Consider the following 16,202-nt stretch of genomic DNA (forward strand, 5'->3'; position numbering starts at 1 on the left):
TACTTCTGGTGGACAGCATGCTACCTCAAATGTGCCTTGGTTTGCTGCGACTTCATTTTGCTTACCTAAGCCTAGGGTAGCAAACCAAAATGAAGCATCGTATTCTAAATTTCAACAGTACGCATCTCTCTGTCTAAACAGTTAGGATTGGTGAGTTTCATTCAAATCGTGCAAAGACACTACTTTTTATGCAGGTTTAACATTGTTGCATCGATTTCATTTGCCACATGGCAGGAACCACCTGAGGCCTTTGGTAACCTGCTTCTCTTGTGCTGCCGCCTGGAACAACATCCCCTCGCCGCCGACCTGCTGGCCGAGCACGCGGCTCTCACGTACAGGTACGGGGCGATTCTGGTCAATTGTGGCGGACGACAAATATTACTGGCAGCTTCTTTTTGAGAAATGTGAGCTATATAATGCTTTTCACGAAGGGCTCACGCTGTTTTTTGTTATCAGCAACTTTTTAAATCAAGTGAAATTATCGCGAGTTGCTGCAATTCTTCCAATGGCAACTATGGTTTTCCTGAATTAGAGTGAAAATTATTCCCCAGACGTCCCATTTTCGCAAACATACTGATCCGGGTGCTTCTTTTTCTATTTTTATGTAACCGGCTCGTTGAGAAGTGTAACCATTACCTTGCGGAAACTTGGACCGAATATCTTGGAAAGTTTCCCAATATTTTCAGCACACTGTAAAAAATGAGGACCCTCCTTCACGGAGAATGCTGAAGGTATAGTGGTGCCGAGCAATTCCGTGAGCAAGAATACAACTCTCTCCTTAAGACTTAGCCTCTTCACGGAAGTCATGCTTCGGCACAGTTAGCGCAGAACCCGTCACACTATTAAGGCAACAGATATTATTCGGTGATGAAATTACGACAATTTTCTTCAAACAAGGTGTCCTTACGTATTCTAAACGTTGTTGCAACTAATACAAAAATGTTTGTATTGTTTCATGCAACAGTCTGTTGTATTGTTCCGCACAACACAATGCCGCACCACAGCTGTGCCATGCAGTCTGCTCGCAAAATATAGCAATGGAGCATTTCATTTATGTTCTGCATACCTGTGAATGTGAGTTATTTGTGTTGTTTGACGGAGAGTTTTGTTGGCTGGACATGCTGGTAATTTAGTTTCTGGGCGCACCTTCATCTGCAAATGAACATAGGGTTCATAGAATGATTACAACGTATTATATGTTTTGCACAGGTTGCATGATTTTGCAGAATGAATGCCGTTATATATGGCAAGCTTCCTAATGTACCAGTTTCTTATGCACAAAACACCAAATTAAACAGGAGTCCATTTGAACAAAACTCTACACAGAGAACACAAGAATGGAGTGTGCAGCAAACAAAGGCACAAACAGCACATGACATGCTTATAGCGCTAATCGCGGCACTGAAATGACGAAGTTGGGACAGGCCGAACATACACAAGCCTGTCCCATCTTTGTGATTTGAAGTGCTACGCTGAACTTTATGAAAATGTTACACCAACAGAGCCAAACGTTTTCCCGTGCTAAGTTCACATTACATCTTCCTTTTCCCCTATTTGCAGATTTCTTTTTGTTGAGCCAATCTGTACGTAAAAAGATGTTTAAAACTATGTGTGAAATAATGAGTGTAAAAGTTTACTTGGACTTGCATTTAGTAAAGATGCATAGAAGTGTTCCCACCTAAGCAGATGGCAGCAGCAGCATATGTTGACAATAAGCCAGTGAAGGCTGACCAGTTCTTTAGCAATATACCTCCTCATGAACATGTTGTTCTTGGAAGTTAATGGTTGACAACAAATAAACCAATATTCCAAGTCCCCCCCCCCCCGATCTGTCTTCAAGCCACTTTAAAGCACTGTCTATATAGAAGCTGCGCCTTATTGTCCAGCAGTTAAACTAATCTTAGAACAAGCTGCACTGGTGCAGCTTGTTCCAAGACTGCAGCCTTTTAACCTCTGAACTCTTTCTGCCCATTTTGCCAATATGAGTGGCGTTGCAATACCTCAGTGTACTTTGTAGAAGACCTTCCTCGGATCATGCGCAGGTGTGCGGTCCGTGAACGTATATCCCAAGGTATACCAAAAAGCACTGAAAATTTGAGTGAGGTCATCGGTAAAGCATAAAGCAAAAAGTGCGACGTAACTTCCATGGGCAAAACAAATGAAAAATGGTCACCGAAACCTAAAGAACGTAAAGAGAGTGTTGGTTAAGTTTTCGATGCAACATGTTCTGACACAGAGCTTGTTGAACGCTGCTGAGTGATAAGACATAGCTGCAGCCTGAACAATTTGACTATGCCACCTCGTGTACAAATGTGAGAAAACAGAGAACTTCTGGAGTCGCAGTCTATTTGTTACAATGTATCAGCTTCCAACGACCCCGGCCTTTTATCTATAAATGTTTACCAGAAAATATGTGACCAGTGGACTGGTTGAACTTTGCACACTTATTGCCAGCATATACTGAGAACGCTACCTGCTTAGATGGCAAAGCTTTCATGTCATTTTCTTATTAACTGCTGTGCAAGGTCAGAGTAAAAAATTTACAGTTAAGCCACAAATCCAAAGTGTATGGGGGGGTAGTTTGTGTGTATGCACTGTGCTGCGTTATCTTGAAGATGTGTGAGTCATACTTGCTGCAGCATGCAAAATGAACAATGAAATGCATGACTACACGCTTCTTTAAACATAACATTGGCAGATGTATTCACAAACATAATTCTCTAAAGTGCTTAAAGCCCGCTTATAAAACTGTTTTCATGGCCCATGAACAGCTCCACTTGGCTCCTTTCTGTATGCCTGAAAAGGAAGTACGAAAAATAACTATTGCAACAGCAGCAATGTTAAAAGTTTAAAGCACTACGGTGTCTACTCCATCGATCCCCTCTGGTCACACAACTATTTCCTGAATCACAAAAGCAGACGGTATTTCTGGACAAGAACAACTCACATGCAGAACAAGCAGCAGGTTGCTACGAAGACCTATTGCTATGGAAGACAAGAACTCAACGTTAAACGCACTCTATTCTAACTGCAAAAGTATTCACCGACTAGCATAACAAATTCCATTAAATGAGTGCCATGGTGTAGCAGTTACAATTTCTGTACCTACTAACACAATGGAGAGTTAATTTGGCATTATAATATGAAATCTTATACAAGACAAAGCATACTGTTGATTGATATGTGGGGTTCAACGTCCCAAAACCGCCATATGATTATGAGAGACGCCGTAGTGGAGGGCTCCAGAAATTTCGACCACCTGGAGTTCTTTACATACACCCAAATCTGAGCTATCGTGCCTATAACATATCTGCCTCCATAAGCAGCATATTGCCGACCATTGCAAAGGCCTACGTGCGGCATGCAATATATTGTAACGGCACCTTTGGAGCGAGAAACAGAAGCGGTGAGATAAGAAGATTAGGACTTCGTTGTCGTTTCCGTAGCCTTAACCCACTCAACACTCTGTCACTGCGCGTGACAGAGTGCTGGATGGGTACACAACATCTTAATCATAACACCATGGTGGAGGTATTAGCCTGATGAAGAGAATGAATAATGCATCAACAAAAGAGTGAGCAATAAATTAAGAAGCAAGGCTTGCATATATAGTTTTTTTAAATCCAATAAACATTACATGACAGTTGTAGATCTCATCATGGCAGGAGCTAACTTAAAGATGGGGGCTTGAATGAGTGTCATCGCTAAGTTAGGTATGTTGTTGGAGCCAATGTTTGATTAAGAAAATTTGTTTAAGTTGTGGCAGCAACCTTGAGGTAGTTTGCTGCCTCGGCAAAGAAAAGTTCTGTTGTTGAATAACAAGCTCTTACATTAGTTCAATAATATTTTTTCATCAGGTCTACATCTCCACACATTCATTACAAATCCTCAACTTTAATAAACGCTTCTATTGTAATGATACTGAATGCAAAACCTAATTTGCAGAGAACAAGGCATTCAGCAAGGGTCTGGCTGCTCAACAGTTTTATAAAACTATCTCCAAGATTCTAAAAAAGAGCGATTCGAGAACAGGCCATCTATTTATCAGAGCAGCAAACCGTATCAAAGTTACTGCCACGACTTAGGCAAACAATTTTTGTTCAAACATTCAAAACCAACTAATTTTCAAAATTTTAGATTGGCTCCAAAAAACTTTCTTTAATTATTTGACTCTCAGTAAAGCCCCCCCTCCTATTATCATCATCATCTTAACTTCTGCCATAATAAGACAAATGTCATGTAGTGTTTGATAGAATTTTAGGATATGGACAGTAAGCCTTTCTTCCTAATTCGATGCTCACCCTTTACGTTTATGCTCTAATAATTGTATTATCAGCCAAAGAACCCAGAGTAAAGTTGTGTGAAGGCGTCTTCAATTTTTAGAGTCAGAAGTATTTTTAACTCTTGGTAAATGCCCTTAAAAGAAGCAATGTATTTTATTCTACAAGAAAAAATCACTCTTGTAAAAATAAACAAAGGACACTGCATTTTGCCATGTTTGATTTGATTGAGATGTGGGGTTTACAACCACCATATGATTATGAGAGACGCCGTAGTGGAGGGCTACAAAAATGTCGACCACCTACAACATTTGCGCCTCCATTGGAATAGCAGCCGCTGCAGCCGGGTCTCAATCCCGTGACCTGCGGGTCATGGGCGAGTACCATTTTGCCATGTTTCCTCACGACTAACATTGACATATATTCAAACAAAAATAATTTTTATACCATAGCCATGAAATTTTGCTGACAAAGAAACAAAGACTGTCGTAAAATCATGAAGTAACAATGATGTGTCAGTTATTTTTCTCCCATAACTCCATTTCTGAGCAATTGGTTTAAAAGGCCTCTGCTGTAATAGAAAGTTTTTCCTCAAAAATAGTGCTGGAACAACGTCTTTCCACATTGAGGAATCAAAACACCAGTTTTGAAAAATATTTCAAGTGTCAAGAAACCACTTCACAGACTAACATGACAAGACCATAAACTCACAAATACTTACAAGTTAATGCCCAGTCACGGTTTCTGAGGCAGCCTGATGGCTTCTGTGTGTTCATCTGTACTGCCTTCCGTCCGCATTTGGGCCAGTTTTTGTAGAATGTCTGCTGATACAACAAAAAAAAAAAACATTAGAAACATTTCACTCTTTCTAGCATGCACTATGTAACACAACTTGACTTTCTCGGCCTCATGAGGCAGCAGTCTCGAAATCATGCTAACAGCTGCTGCCTTATGTATGTATATCTCATACCCCACTAGCAGGCTCCAAATTAATGCCCAGTCATTGTTAAGCAAGACGTCTAACAGAAGAAAATACCACAATTTTCACTACACATATATTTACCTTCCTAATACTCACTGAATAACCTATTTTCTTTACGCATTATATGCATACATGTTCAAAAGGCTGGGCTCGCACACATGGCCCCAGGTGAGTCGGAACATTTCGTGTGCCAACTAACAGTGACAAGGCAGACTAATGGAACATATAAGATAGTTAACCAGAGGCCCATCATTAAACATATCCTTATATCACGACGTAAACAAATGCCGAAATTTAAATCATGCAGTTTCGTACAAGCACAGAAATGAAGAATTGCATATAATGGTCGAGGCTTGGCCTAGTGAAATGTGGTAGTGCATGTGTGAGCGAACTATTGAATAACTCAATAAATAAATCAAATGCTGAGCAGTCATCTCTCACATAGATAAACAGACATGCTGTCTTGATCAATATTTACACTTGCCTTGTTTCGTTTCTAGCTTAATGTCAATTTTTACAGTTGGTGTTCGCAGTGTCTTGACTACTCTCTCAAGTCCATGTTTGCATGCCCTGCCTTTTTAACACGAATACCAACCTACTAAGCAGCTCACCTCTTCTATTTGAACTATGTATACGATGTAGAATTATCACTTTGTTCGTTAAATGTAACAATAATAATGGGGTTCTGATTGTAAATTCAATTCAAAAGCACTAAGGCCTCTAGCATTTTTGCCTCCTTCAAAAGTGCAACTGCTGCCCTAAAGAACAAATCCAATCAGTGCGGGGGTTGTTCACATGGTAGCATAGCTGTGGGCCAGGTAAGATAAATTTTAGGACAATGAAAAGAGCTCTGAGTAAAAGCAAGACACGTAACTAGCAAGAAGCCATATAATACCCGGCTTAGAATCTATTTCTGGTAACCTAGAATGCTGTGGCGCAGGCCATGCGCCTTGGCAACTGTTCAGCTTTTCTTTCTGAAGCAAAGTTTAGTAGAGTCAATATTGATATCTACAGATGGCTGTGAAAACAGCAGTTAAGTTGCCAAAAAGTAAAAGCCAAAAGACCGAAAAAAGCTGCATGACTAATAAAATATTAAACACCTAATGATTCAAGTACACCCAAAACAGCGTTTCCGATGTGCTGTTTGAATAGGTTTTAGGTAAACCAAGCAGCAAAGCAATGAACTGCCAGCTATGTAGCTGCAAAAGCGGAAAAAGGAGGTGACTCTAGTGCCATGGAAAATCCATGGAAGTACTACCAACAGGAAATACTTGGTAGGTGTTGAATCCACAACAAATGCGAATTTCCGCTACGTCGGTACTTAATGCTTGTAGTTAGACTGGTGACTGCATAGGTTGGAATGCGAAGTGCAGTATAAAATATTTCTTTCAAAAACATTCTTAGACAAAGTGAGAATTCAGCATCATCGAATATTTGGTGTCCCACAAACTGTTGCTGTTGATGGTACATATTGAACATACAGATTGTTTCGTATAATGAACACATAAATATTGACATAAGCTGCAGACTATTTCACAGATGAGCATTGCGAAATATAAATCAACAACGCTATGCTGTGCATAAACTGACCATTCATAATTGAAAGGTAGAAAGCTACTAAACAACCCCACCGTCTGAAATTTCTGATTACTGCAACATTGTAAAATGTGAGCACGTTGCCACAAATATTCTGTTCACATGATGAAAGGGTGAAGTCACAGCCAATAACATTAGCTGTTTTCAGTTTCTCACTCGGCTTTTTCATCGTTCTCATCGCGAAGAGGGGTACGCATGCGTTACCATCATGAATACAGTCACATGGCTACAAAGCATCATTGTGCAATCAACAAGCAGCCATCAAGTAACCAAGACCTCGTTGAGTGCCGCTGCGCTACATCGGCATGGTGAAGAAGTTCTGTGCAAGGCATAGGTGAAATAAACAAATATGCAGCCCGCCTCACAACGGCACAGTCTATACGGAATAATTTTAAGGCCAAAACACTATTTCATATTGCAGAGAGAACCAACCGACAGTCAGTGCAAAATCACATCACTTCGCTAGCGAAGAGTATACACTGGTCAGGCATGAAGGGGTCACAGTAATTGCTTTTCGAAATTAAGTTTTTGTGATACTCACATAATGCGATTGCTGCAGCACTCTGTATGAATTAGCAAGATGGTCTGGAAGGTGAAAGACAGTGCCAAAGCTGCCTAATGGCACCTTAAGAGAATGTAAAATACACTGTGCAGGGAATTACTTTTGCAGACATATCCCTATAAGCTATAAAATTGACAAATAACATGCCTACTCTATGCAACCTAGGAATGTCTCACACCGTTGCAAGAACTTTACTGTGGTGGCTGCAGTGTCTGTGTAGGCTAGAAGCAGCCGGCCACTGGATCTCAGGCATCTGATCCGTTTGTTGAAAAGAACTTATGGCTCACATCCTTGTAGCACTGCTTTTGAGAGGTGCTTCCTGTGATAACAAAAGTTGATTGATATGTGGGGTTTAACGTCCCAAAACCACTCTATGATTATGAGAGACGCCGTAGTGGAGGGCTCCGGAAATTTAGACCACCTGGGGTTCTTTAACGTGCACCCAAATCTGAGCACACGGGCCTACAACATTTCCGCCTCCATCGGAAATGCAGCCGCCGCAGCCGGGATTCGAACCCGCGCCCTGCGGGTCAGCAGCCGAGTACCTTAGCCACTAGACCACCACGGCGGGGCTGTGATAACAAAAGTAGCAACACACAATTATGCTCTGTAATTAGTCACATGAAATACACATTGGTGCCTTAAAAAATTCAAGCTGTTCACTGAACCACAGCAATACTCGCTTCTGTATTAATTGAGCACCGTATTGCTTTCCCTGGCCTGGTTTCTTGTTTTCACTTATGAGACAATCCAGCTAAAGTTAAGCTTTAGTTGAGGAGGAAGAAGTTGAAAAGCATAAAATCAATATACAATATAAAAATTGAATATTTTTGCAAGATATATGAAATTATCAATCTTGTAATGTCCCACAACCAAGAAAAGAGTAACCAAGCTGTGACGCTAAGGTGTCACAAAATAATGAAGTTTCCGGAAAATGCAATATACAGCTAGGTGATTCTACTAGTGAAATGTGTTGTTACTACTGAGTCTGTAGCTGCAAGTGCCTTCTGAATCTACTCGAGTGCATTTAGCAAATCTGTGTAATGATTCTGACAGAGAAAACCCAGTTCTCACTGAGCCACCCCTATCACATCATGTTGCTTCACATAAGGGTTTCTTGCATGCAGGATGCAAATGCATGAATTTGGGGCTATGTCGTACCACAGTGAACATGATTGACATCTGCTCGAGTTACGTGAGCAGCTTAAAAACGCTCCATTGTGCAATTAGCTGTAACAATGCAGTATTGCTAGCTACCAGTCACTTCACCGTACACTCACAACAAATTTTGGCACCAGCAAGGTTTCGCAGTGTATACAAGAGTCTGAACAGAGTATTCAATGCTACCAGCTTCATTCTCTAACTTTATGTTTAATTGACTAGAGCATGCACACAGCAGCGAATAATTGCGCCAAGTAGAAGAGTCCATTTTAGGTATTCTATAAAATATCTAGACAAGAATCAGGCACACCAATTACGCCTGTGGTTTAGCATCAGAGGTTAAAGTGTGCTTGCGAACGTACAAAGAAAAATCAGCAATTTACCTTGAAAAATTGTAAAAACTAGGTTTATAATTGGCAGAAACAAGTCGCATACAAAAAAGACAGCCCAACACATTGCAATGATAAGGTTTTAAATTTCAAAGTGGGTCCCTATTCCTCACACTATGCATGTATTTACAAAAACGATAACAATGCTTGATGCAAGAAACAATAAAGTATTTAGTTTTTGCAAAATTCCACTTGCCAGTACCTCATTCTACAGAAAGACAACAATTTGCGAAAGCAAGTCACGTTTCCCGACGAAATGCACTTGCCATGGTGACAAATAGGTGGAGTACTCTTCTACAGCTTGACTTATTGAAACTAAAAACTATGATAACAATAATTTCCTATTATAGCTAGCAAAAGCTCTTCTACTGTTGTTTATATGAAGCAGTTTTTTGTCAGTGGGAGGTCACAAGAATAAGGGCCACATAATAATTAGTGGGAAAAGCACAGTGACTGGTTGTGCAGCGATTTCCAACTATGCTCATTCATGGAAACCATCGTACTTCTCCCTCAAATAAAGGGTGCACATAATTAACACTTTGGCATGAATAATGTTAAGATGGTAGGTAGCATACATCCTGACGTTACTCTGTGTACCCTCACTTATTTTGCAATACTTTCACTTCAACATGACAAGCTCAAAACAACACTCTTCTTCATTAAATGGAACTTTGCACATTACCTTTGAGTTAGTCACAGATGCTGAATAAGCACCTCTTTTGGGATGCTTGGCTCACCGTGTGGGCAGCACTGCACAATTCGTCAGGGCACTTCTGTTTGCTACCTGCAGTACGCAGCCCGGTGTAACACTCAGGTGTAACACCTACGTTTTACAGGTATGGAAGTATGCCAAAACGCCACGTTGTGTCATAGGCCTTCTCAATATCGAGGAACACTGAGAGAAAGAATAGTTTATGAATGAAAGCATCACAAATTTGTGCCTCAATGTGGTCAGTAGTGGATTTAGCTTCTCGAACTCTGCACTTGTATGGGTCAAGTAGGCCATTAGTTTTGAGGAATCGCATCACTTGCCTGTTTATCATTTTCTGAAACAACTTGCAAAGGCAACTCGTCAAAGGTATGGACCTGTTGCTTGATGCTTAAGGTGGGTCCTTACCCTGCTTAAGGATCGAAATAATAATGGCTGCTTTTAGGCGGAAGGAATCTCGCCAAAAAATCATACACAAACCATATACAAGGGAAGGAGGTTTTTTGGAAGGTTTCATCGGGCAGACGTTCGAGCATTTCGTATACTATACGGCCTGAGCCAAGAGTGGTTTCATTACAGCAGTTTAGCGACACTTCTAGCTCTGCTAAGACGAAGGCTTCATTGTATGCTTCATGGTTTGTGGTTTTGCGTTTTATTATTTGTTTTCGCATTCTGGCTTCGTATCATTGGAACGCTTCAGTGTAATGAGATGAACTGCAGACCTGTTCGAAAAGTCACCCATTACAATTCACCTGGACTTCGAACTCGTTGCCGTGTGTGTTAACTAGAGAAAACGAATGTTGTTCTCCTCCTGCTACCCTACTAACCATGCTCTAGACTCTCGCGTAATGTGTATATGAATTCATGTCGATAAAAACTTCTGCCAGAACTCCCTCGTGGCCTGACGACGCGTTGTCCTGCCTTGAGACGTTCCACTGTTGTATTTGTGTCCTCATTTTATTGCAGTTCGGTGATTTGTGTACAAAATGTGTAGGCTCAAGTTACAGGGTCCTTTGGGAGCCCTGTAATACGGCGTTTCTCTTTGTTGCGCTCCAACATGGCGATATAGGTCCTGACTGCTCTTGCAGCGGCCCGGGGTTTGGCAGACTAGGTAGTCTGCTGGCCCTTTTGAGCAGGAGGCAAAGCAGAAAAGACTAGTCCTGCTGGAGGCGCTGCTGGCGCAACTGCGGTCACACTTGGCACCAATCACGTGGGCACCGAAAACCGTGGCACAGCGCCCGGGCGCGCCACGTTGGCGAAGGAAGGATAAGAACGCTTTTGTGCAGAAAAGGATTGCAGTGCCTTTTCGAATCTTAGGTTGAATTTGACCCCGAGGTATAATATTTGTTCTTTTTTTTCATGCGAAGCATGAGCAGCATTAGGCGTTGTGATCGCCGTTCCAGTTAGCGCAAAGGTTTCTGAAGTGCACTTGTATGCATTTTCGCAAGATGCGTTCCTCGCGCACCTAACGCGCCCTCTGAACGCTTGGGACCCGGGTCCAAAGCGCTGGAACTTAAAAAATTCGCGGTGATTTGGCACACAAGGTCTTACACGAAGCTTACAGTAACCAGTTTGAATAGTGTCGGGGAGGTTGCCTGTTCTGAAGGTAATTCTTATGTGCTTTGTTGCGATTAGTTTTTCATCTCGCCTTAGTGTTATTCTTCACACTTTTCTACATTTTGCCCTGTCTTGGTGGTCTAGTGGTTAAGGTACTCGACTGCTGACCCGCAGGTCGCGAGACCAAATCCCGGCAGTGGCGGCTGCATTTCTGATGGAGGCGGAAATGTTGTAGGCCTGTGTGCTCAGATTTGAGGGCTCGTTAAAGAACCCCAGGTGGTCGAAATTTCTGGAGCCATTCACTACGGCGTCTCTCATAATCATATGGTGGTTTCGGGACATTAAACTCCACAAATAAATCACTTCGCTACATTCTGTTCCTGCCATCTTTCAAGCAACTCGCTTTCATATAGGGCGAGGAGGTCATCATCAGATACGACACTACGCACTGTGTTCATCAACTTATGTGGGCTCACTGGTACAGGGATGTTACCAAATGCTACAAGTTTGAAGAGCTTGTCGTAGTGGGTCTTGTCGCGAACTTCTAGAAGGAGATCACCAGTTCCCGTATTCTCACTTTGTAGCTTGAGCCTATTTCATCTGGGAGAGTTTTTGAGACAGTGACTGGTGAAATGAATCGGAGTATTTTCTGTTCATCTGACTTTTAATTATGTTGTACCAAGGAAAGGTCTCTTCGGGCTGTGCAAAAAAGAAGCTGTCATCGGTGCGTTTTTTACGCAGCATTCAGGTAGTGCGGAAAAACATTTTTTCATAAGAAGCATTTAAAGTTCGGTGGCGATGGTGGCCACCCATCACCAAGTCCACCAAGTAGACGTACAAGTTTGAATAAAAAACACTTGGAGACGCCAGCCATGCATCGCCGCTATAACCAAACATGTCTGCCCTAAGTAGAGCAACTATACATGGTTAACCCTTGACGCCAGCAAAACAATAAGTAAATGAAGTTAGTAGAAGACAGCAAAGAGTAAAATGAAAGAAAGGCGAAGATATAGGGTGAGAAAGATACGAGAAGGCGACTGCCGATTTCCCCTGAGTGAGTCCGCCTAGGGGTGCCATGTACGCAGAGCCATGTCCAACGGAGTGTGTTGCCTGCGCCAGAGAACCTTAAAGGTCGAACCACCCAGCATCGGCTCAACTTCAGGATCCCATTTTCCTTGGACCGGGGGCAGCCACGCACGGCTATGCGTGGAAGGAAGGGAGTTGAACCCCCCCCCCCCCCCCCACCCCTTCAGCTCGGCTCCATGGTGTCGCAACGCACCAAACGCCTGCTTGCGCAGACGGCCTGCGGGGTTGTGGAACCGTTGACTGCACAATAATATTGATGGCAAGTGATCTTGAAAAATATACAGAAAACTTAAGGAAACTGAGACACGGTAAATGAAGACTTCTTTTTTTACATTGTCGTGTCTCCTCTTTAGAGCCCCATCCTGCTTTGAGCGTCCTCAATTGTCGGCCCTCACCGTAAGCGTCTGTATTGCACGCCTCTATCTACGTGACGCCCTTCTTTTGCTGAAGCGCGTTCAATGGCTCTTAAAAATTCGCTGCGGAAAAATGAAAACAACGTAACTGTAAGTGAGTGAAATACAACACAAAAACATCGGTAATAATAAAGCCTTCGGTGCAACTGGAATTCACAACGGAGAAGCGGAGGATAGCAAGGAAGCCAAAATATATTACCAAGAACTGACAGAAAATGAAGAGTAAGGTGGACAAGAATTTCAAGAAATATTCATGTAATAAAAGCTAGAAATAAATAGTGATCTGTGACTACACGTAAACACCCACCTGTATAAAATTATTTGCTTATGCACGACCAACTGGAAAGAGGCGTTAGGAACTACTGACGGTATTTTTTTTTGAAAACCAAAAATAATATTGCTCCAGAGTGGTCTCATGACCATCGCAGACTGCTGCCACCATTCCTGTACGAGTTTCTGGAGGCCCTGCTTGCCCAGCAGACGGCACCGGAAGAAGCGTACGCCAAGCTTGAAGCCTTGGCTGCCAGGCAGGCTGACCGGCTACGACAGATGCGACAACAGGGCGCACCACAGGCACAGTGCGAGGCCGTGCTGCGGGAGAGGTTCCTGCCAGCCCTTATGGCTCAGGTAAGATAATGCTAACCGAATGTGCTCCACCCCATTTTTATTCTACTAGGTATTTCAATCTCGTGGTTCGGCTCTGCGGATATTACCTGCCCTAAGTATACATAGTCTTTAACAACTTCAAGTGCACTATTACCTATCTCGAAGTGCTGCTCCTTTCCGAGGTTGTTGTACAATACTTTCCTCTTCTGCAGATTAATATTAAGACCCACCTTTCTGCTCTCCTTATCTAACTCCGTAATCATGAGTTGCAATTCGTCCCCTGAGTTACTCAGCAATGCAATGTCATCGGCGAAGCGCAGGTTACTAAGTTCTTCTCCATTAACTCTTATCCCTAACTGTTCCCATTCTAGGATTCTGAAAACCTCCTGAAAGCACGCGGTAAATAGCATTGGGGAGATTGTGTCCCCCTGCCTTACACCCTTCTTGATTCGTATTCTGTTGCTTTCTTTATGAAGCACTATGGTAGCAGTTGATCCCCTAAATATCTTCCAGAATGTTTATATATCCTTCATCTACACCCTGATTCCGCAGTGTCTGCATGACGGCTGATATTTCTACTGAATCAAACGCCTTCTCGTAATCTATGAAGGCTATGTATAGTGGTTGGTTATACTCTGAGCATTTCTCTATTACCTGATTGATAGTATGAATGTGGTCAATTGTTGAGTAGCCTGATCGAAATCCCGCTTGTTCCTTTGGTTGATTGAATTCTAATCTTTTCTTTACTCTGTTAGCAATTACCTTTGTAAATAGCTTGTATACCACAGAGAGCAAGCTGATTGGCCTGTAATTCTTCAAGTCCTTGTCATCTCCTTTCTTATATATGAAGATGATGTTAGCGTTCTTGCAAGACTCTGGTACTCTTCCCGTCAGGAGGCACCTCGTAAACAGGGTGGCTAGTTTTTCTAACACAATCTGTCCTTCATCTTTCAGCAGATCTGATGTTACCTGATCCTCACCAGCAGCTTTGCCTCTTTGCATGTTCTCCAAAGCTTTTCTGATTTCTTCTATCATTACTGGTGGGGTGTCATCTGGGTTACTGCTAGTTCTTGTAGTATTAAGTTCGTGGTTGTGTCGGCTACTGTACAGATCTTTGTAAAAATCCTCTACTATTTTAACTATCCTATCCATATTGGTAGTTATTTTGCCTTCTTTGTCCCTTAGTGCATACATCCGACTTTGGCCTATCTCAAGTTTCCTCTTCACTGCTTTGACGCTTCCTCCGTTTTTCAGAGCGTGTTCAATTCTCTCCATGTTATACCTTCTTACATCGCATACCTTACGGCTAATAATCAACTTCGAAAGCTCTGCCAGTTCTATTTTGTGTGTTGTACTTGACACTTTCATGATTTGACGCTTCTTAACTAGGTTCTTTGTTTCCTGGGAAAGCTTGCCAGTGTCCTGTCTAGCTACCCTGCCTCCAACTTCCACTGCACACTCCGTAATAATACTCGTCAGATTATCATTCATTGTATCTACGCTAACGTTGGTTTCTTCACTAAGAGCCGAGTACCTGTTCTGCAGCGACACTCTGAATTCCTGTACTTTCCCTCTCAGTGCCAACTCATTGATTGGCTTCTTGCGTATCAGTTTCTGCCATTCCTTCATCAAGTCTAGGTGAATTCGAGACCATACCATTCTATGGTCACTGCATCGTACCTTGCCAACCACTTCCACATCCTGCACAATTCCTGGGTGTGCAGTCATTATAAAGTCTATTTTGTTCTTATTTTCGCCATTAGGGCTCTTCCATGTCCACTTGCGGTTTTCACGTTTTGGGTAGAAGATAATCAAAATCCGTAAATATTGCGTTCTGCGAATTCTACTAGCAGCTCTCCTCTGTCGTTTTTAGTGCTGATGCCATATTCTCCTACTGCCTGGTCTCCAGCCTGCTTCTTCTTTACCTTTGCATTAAAGTCGCCCATCACTATAGTGTACTCTGTTTTTACCTTACTCATTGCCGATTCCACATCTTCATAGAAGCTTTCGACTGAAGCGTCATCATGGCTTGATGTAGGCGCGTAAGCCTCTACTACCTTCATCTTGTATCTTTTAGTCAGTTCTTTACGACACCTACCACCCTTTCATTAATGCTATAGTCTTCCTCTATGTTGCCAGCTAGGTTTATGTGGATTAGGAACCTCCAGTGCTCTTCTGTCTGCCAAGCCCCGATAGCAAAGAACGTGCTCATTCTGTTGCACTGTATAGGTCTCATCTGTCCTCCTAACCTCACTGAGCCCTATTATATCCCATTGAATACCCTCTAGATCTGGAATCGTGCAGCTACACTTCCCTCACCAGATAAGGTTCTAGCGTTAAACGTTGCCAAGTTCAGGTTCTAATGGCGGCCTGTCCGGATCCGGAGATTCTTAGCACCCTCTGCTGCGTTGCAGATCTGACCGCCGCCGTGGTCAGTTGCTTCACAGCTGCTGGGAACTGAGGGCCGTGAGTTATTTGACGTATGCATGTGAGAGGTAGTGGCCAGATACTGCACCAGGGTGGCCAATCCTTCTCTGGTGAGGGAGGGCATTCCCGGCAGTGGTTACCGGTGAGGCCGCACCCCAGGCCTTCTTAATGCAGTTCCATCAATACGCAGATTTTTTTTTAAAATTTGGTTAGAAACTGCGCGGCACCGGGATTTGAACCACGGACCTCTTCCATGCGAGGCGGATGCTCTAACCACTACGCCATCGCCACACCCTATACTATCTATCAATACTATGTATGACTGAACTGTTATTCATTTCATTAAAACCGATAGTTGGTAATATGCATGTATGTTATACCAAGGTTTGAGTCCTTCGCAATCAGTATGCGGATACACTAACTAGGAACTCAAC

At 42.6% G+C, this 16,202-nt stretch overlaps 1 protein-coding gene across 7 annotated transcripts in view; it reads left to right on the forward strand.

The window, feature by feature from the left end:
• Ttc30 (tetratricopeptide repeat domain 30) overlaps positions 1 to 16,202 on the forward strand; it is a 199,987-nt gene that overhangs the window by 153,762 nt on the left and 30,023 nt on the right. For all 7 annotated transcript variants that reach the window (XM_075880721.1, XM_075880723.1, XM_075880718.1 and 4 more), the window contains 2 exons: positions 235 to 338; positions 13,164 to 13,362. In XM_075880721.1, the coding sequence (XP_075736836.1) occupies positions 235 to 338; positions 13,164 to 13,362 (303 nt within the window). The remainder of the gene's footprint in view (positions 1 to 234; positions 339 to 13,163; positions 13,363 to 16,202) is intronic.

This window comes from Rhipicephalus microplus, chromosome X (genome assembly GCF_043290135.1).
Source record: "Rhipicephalus microplus isolate Deutch F79 chromosome X, USDA_Rmic, whole genome shotgun sequence".
NCBI lineage: Eukaryota > Metazoa > Arthropoda > Arachnida > Ixodida > Ixodidae > Rhipicephalus > Rhipicephalus microplus.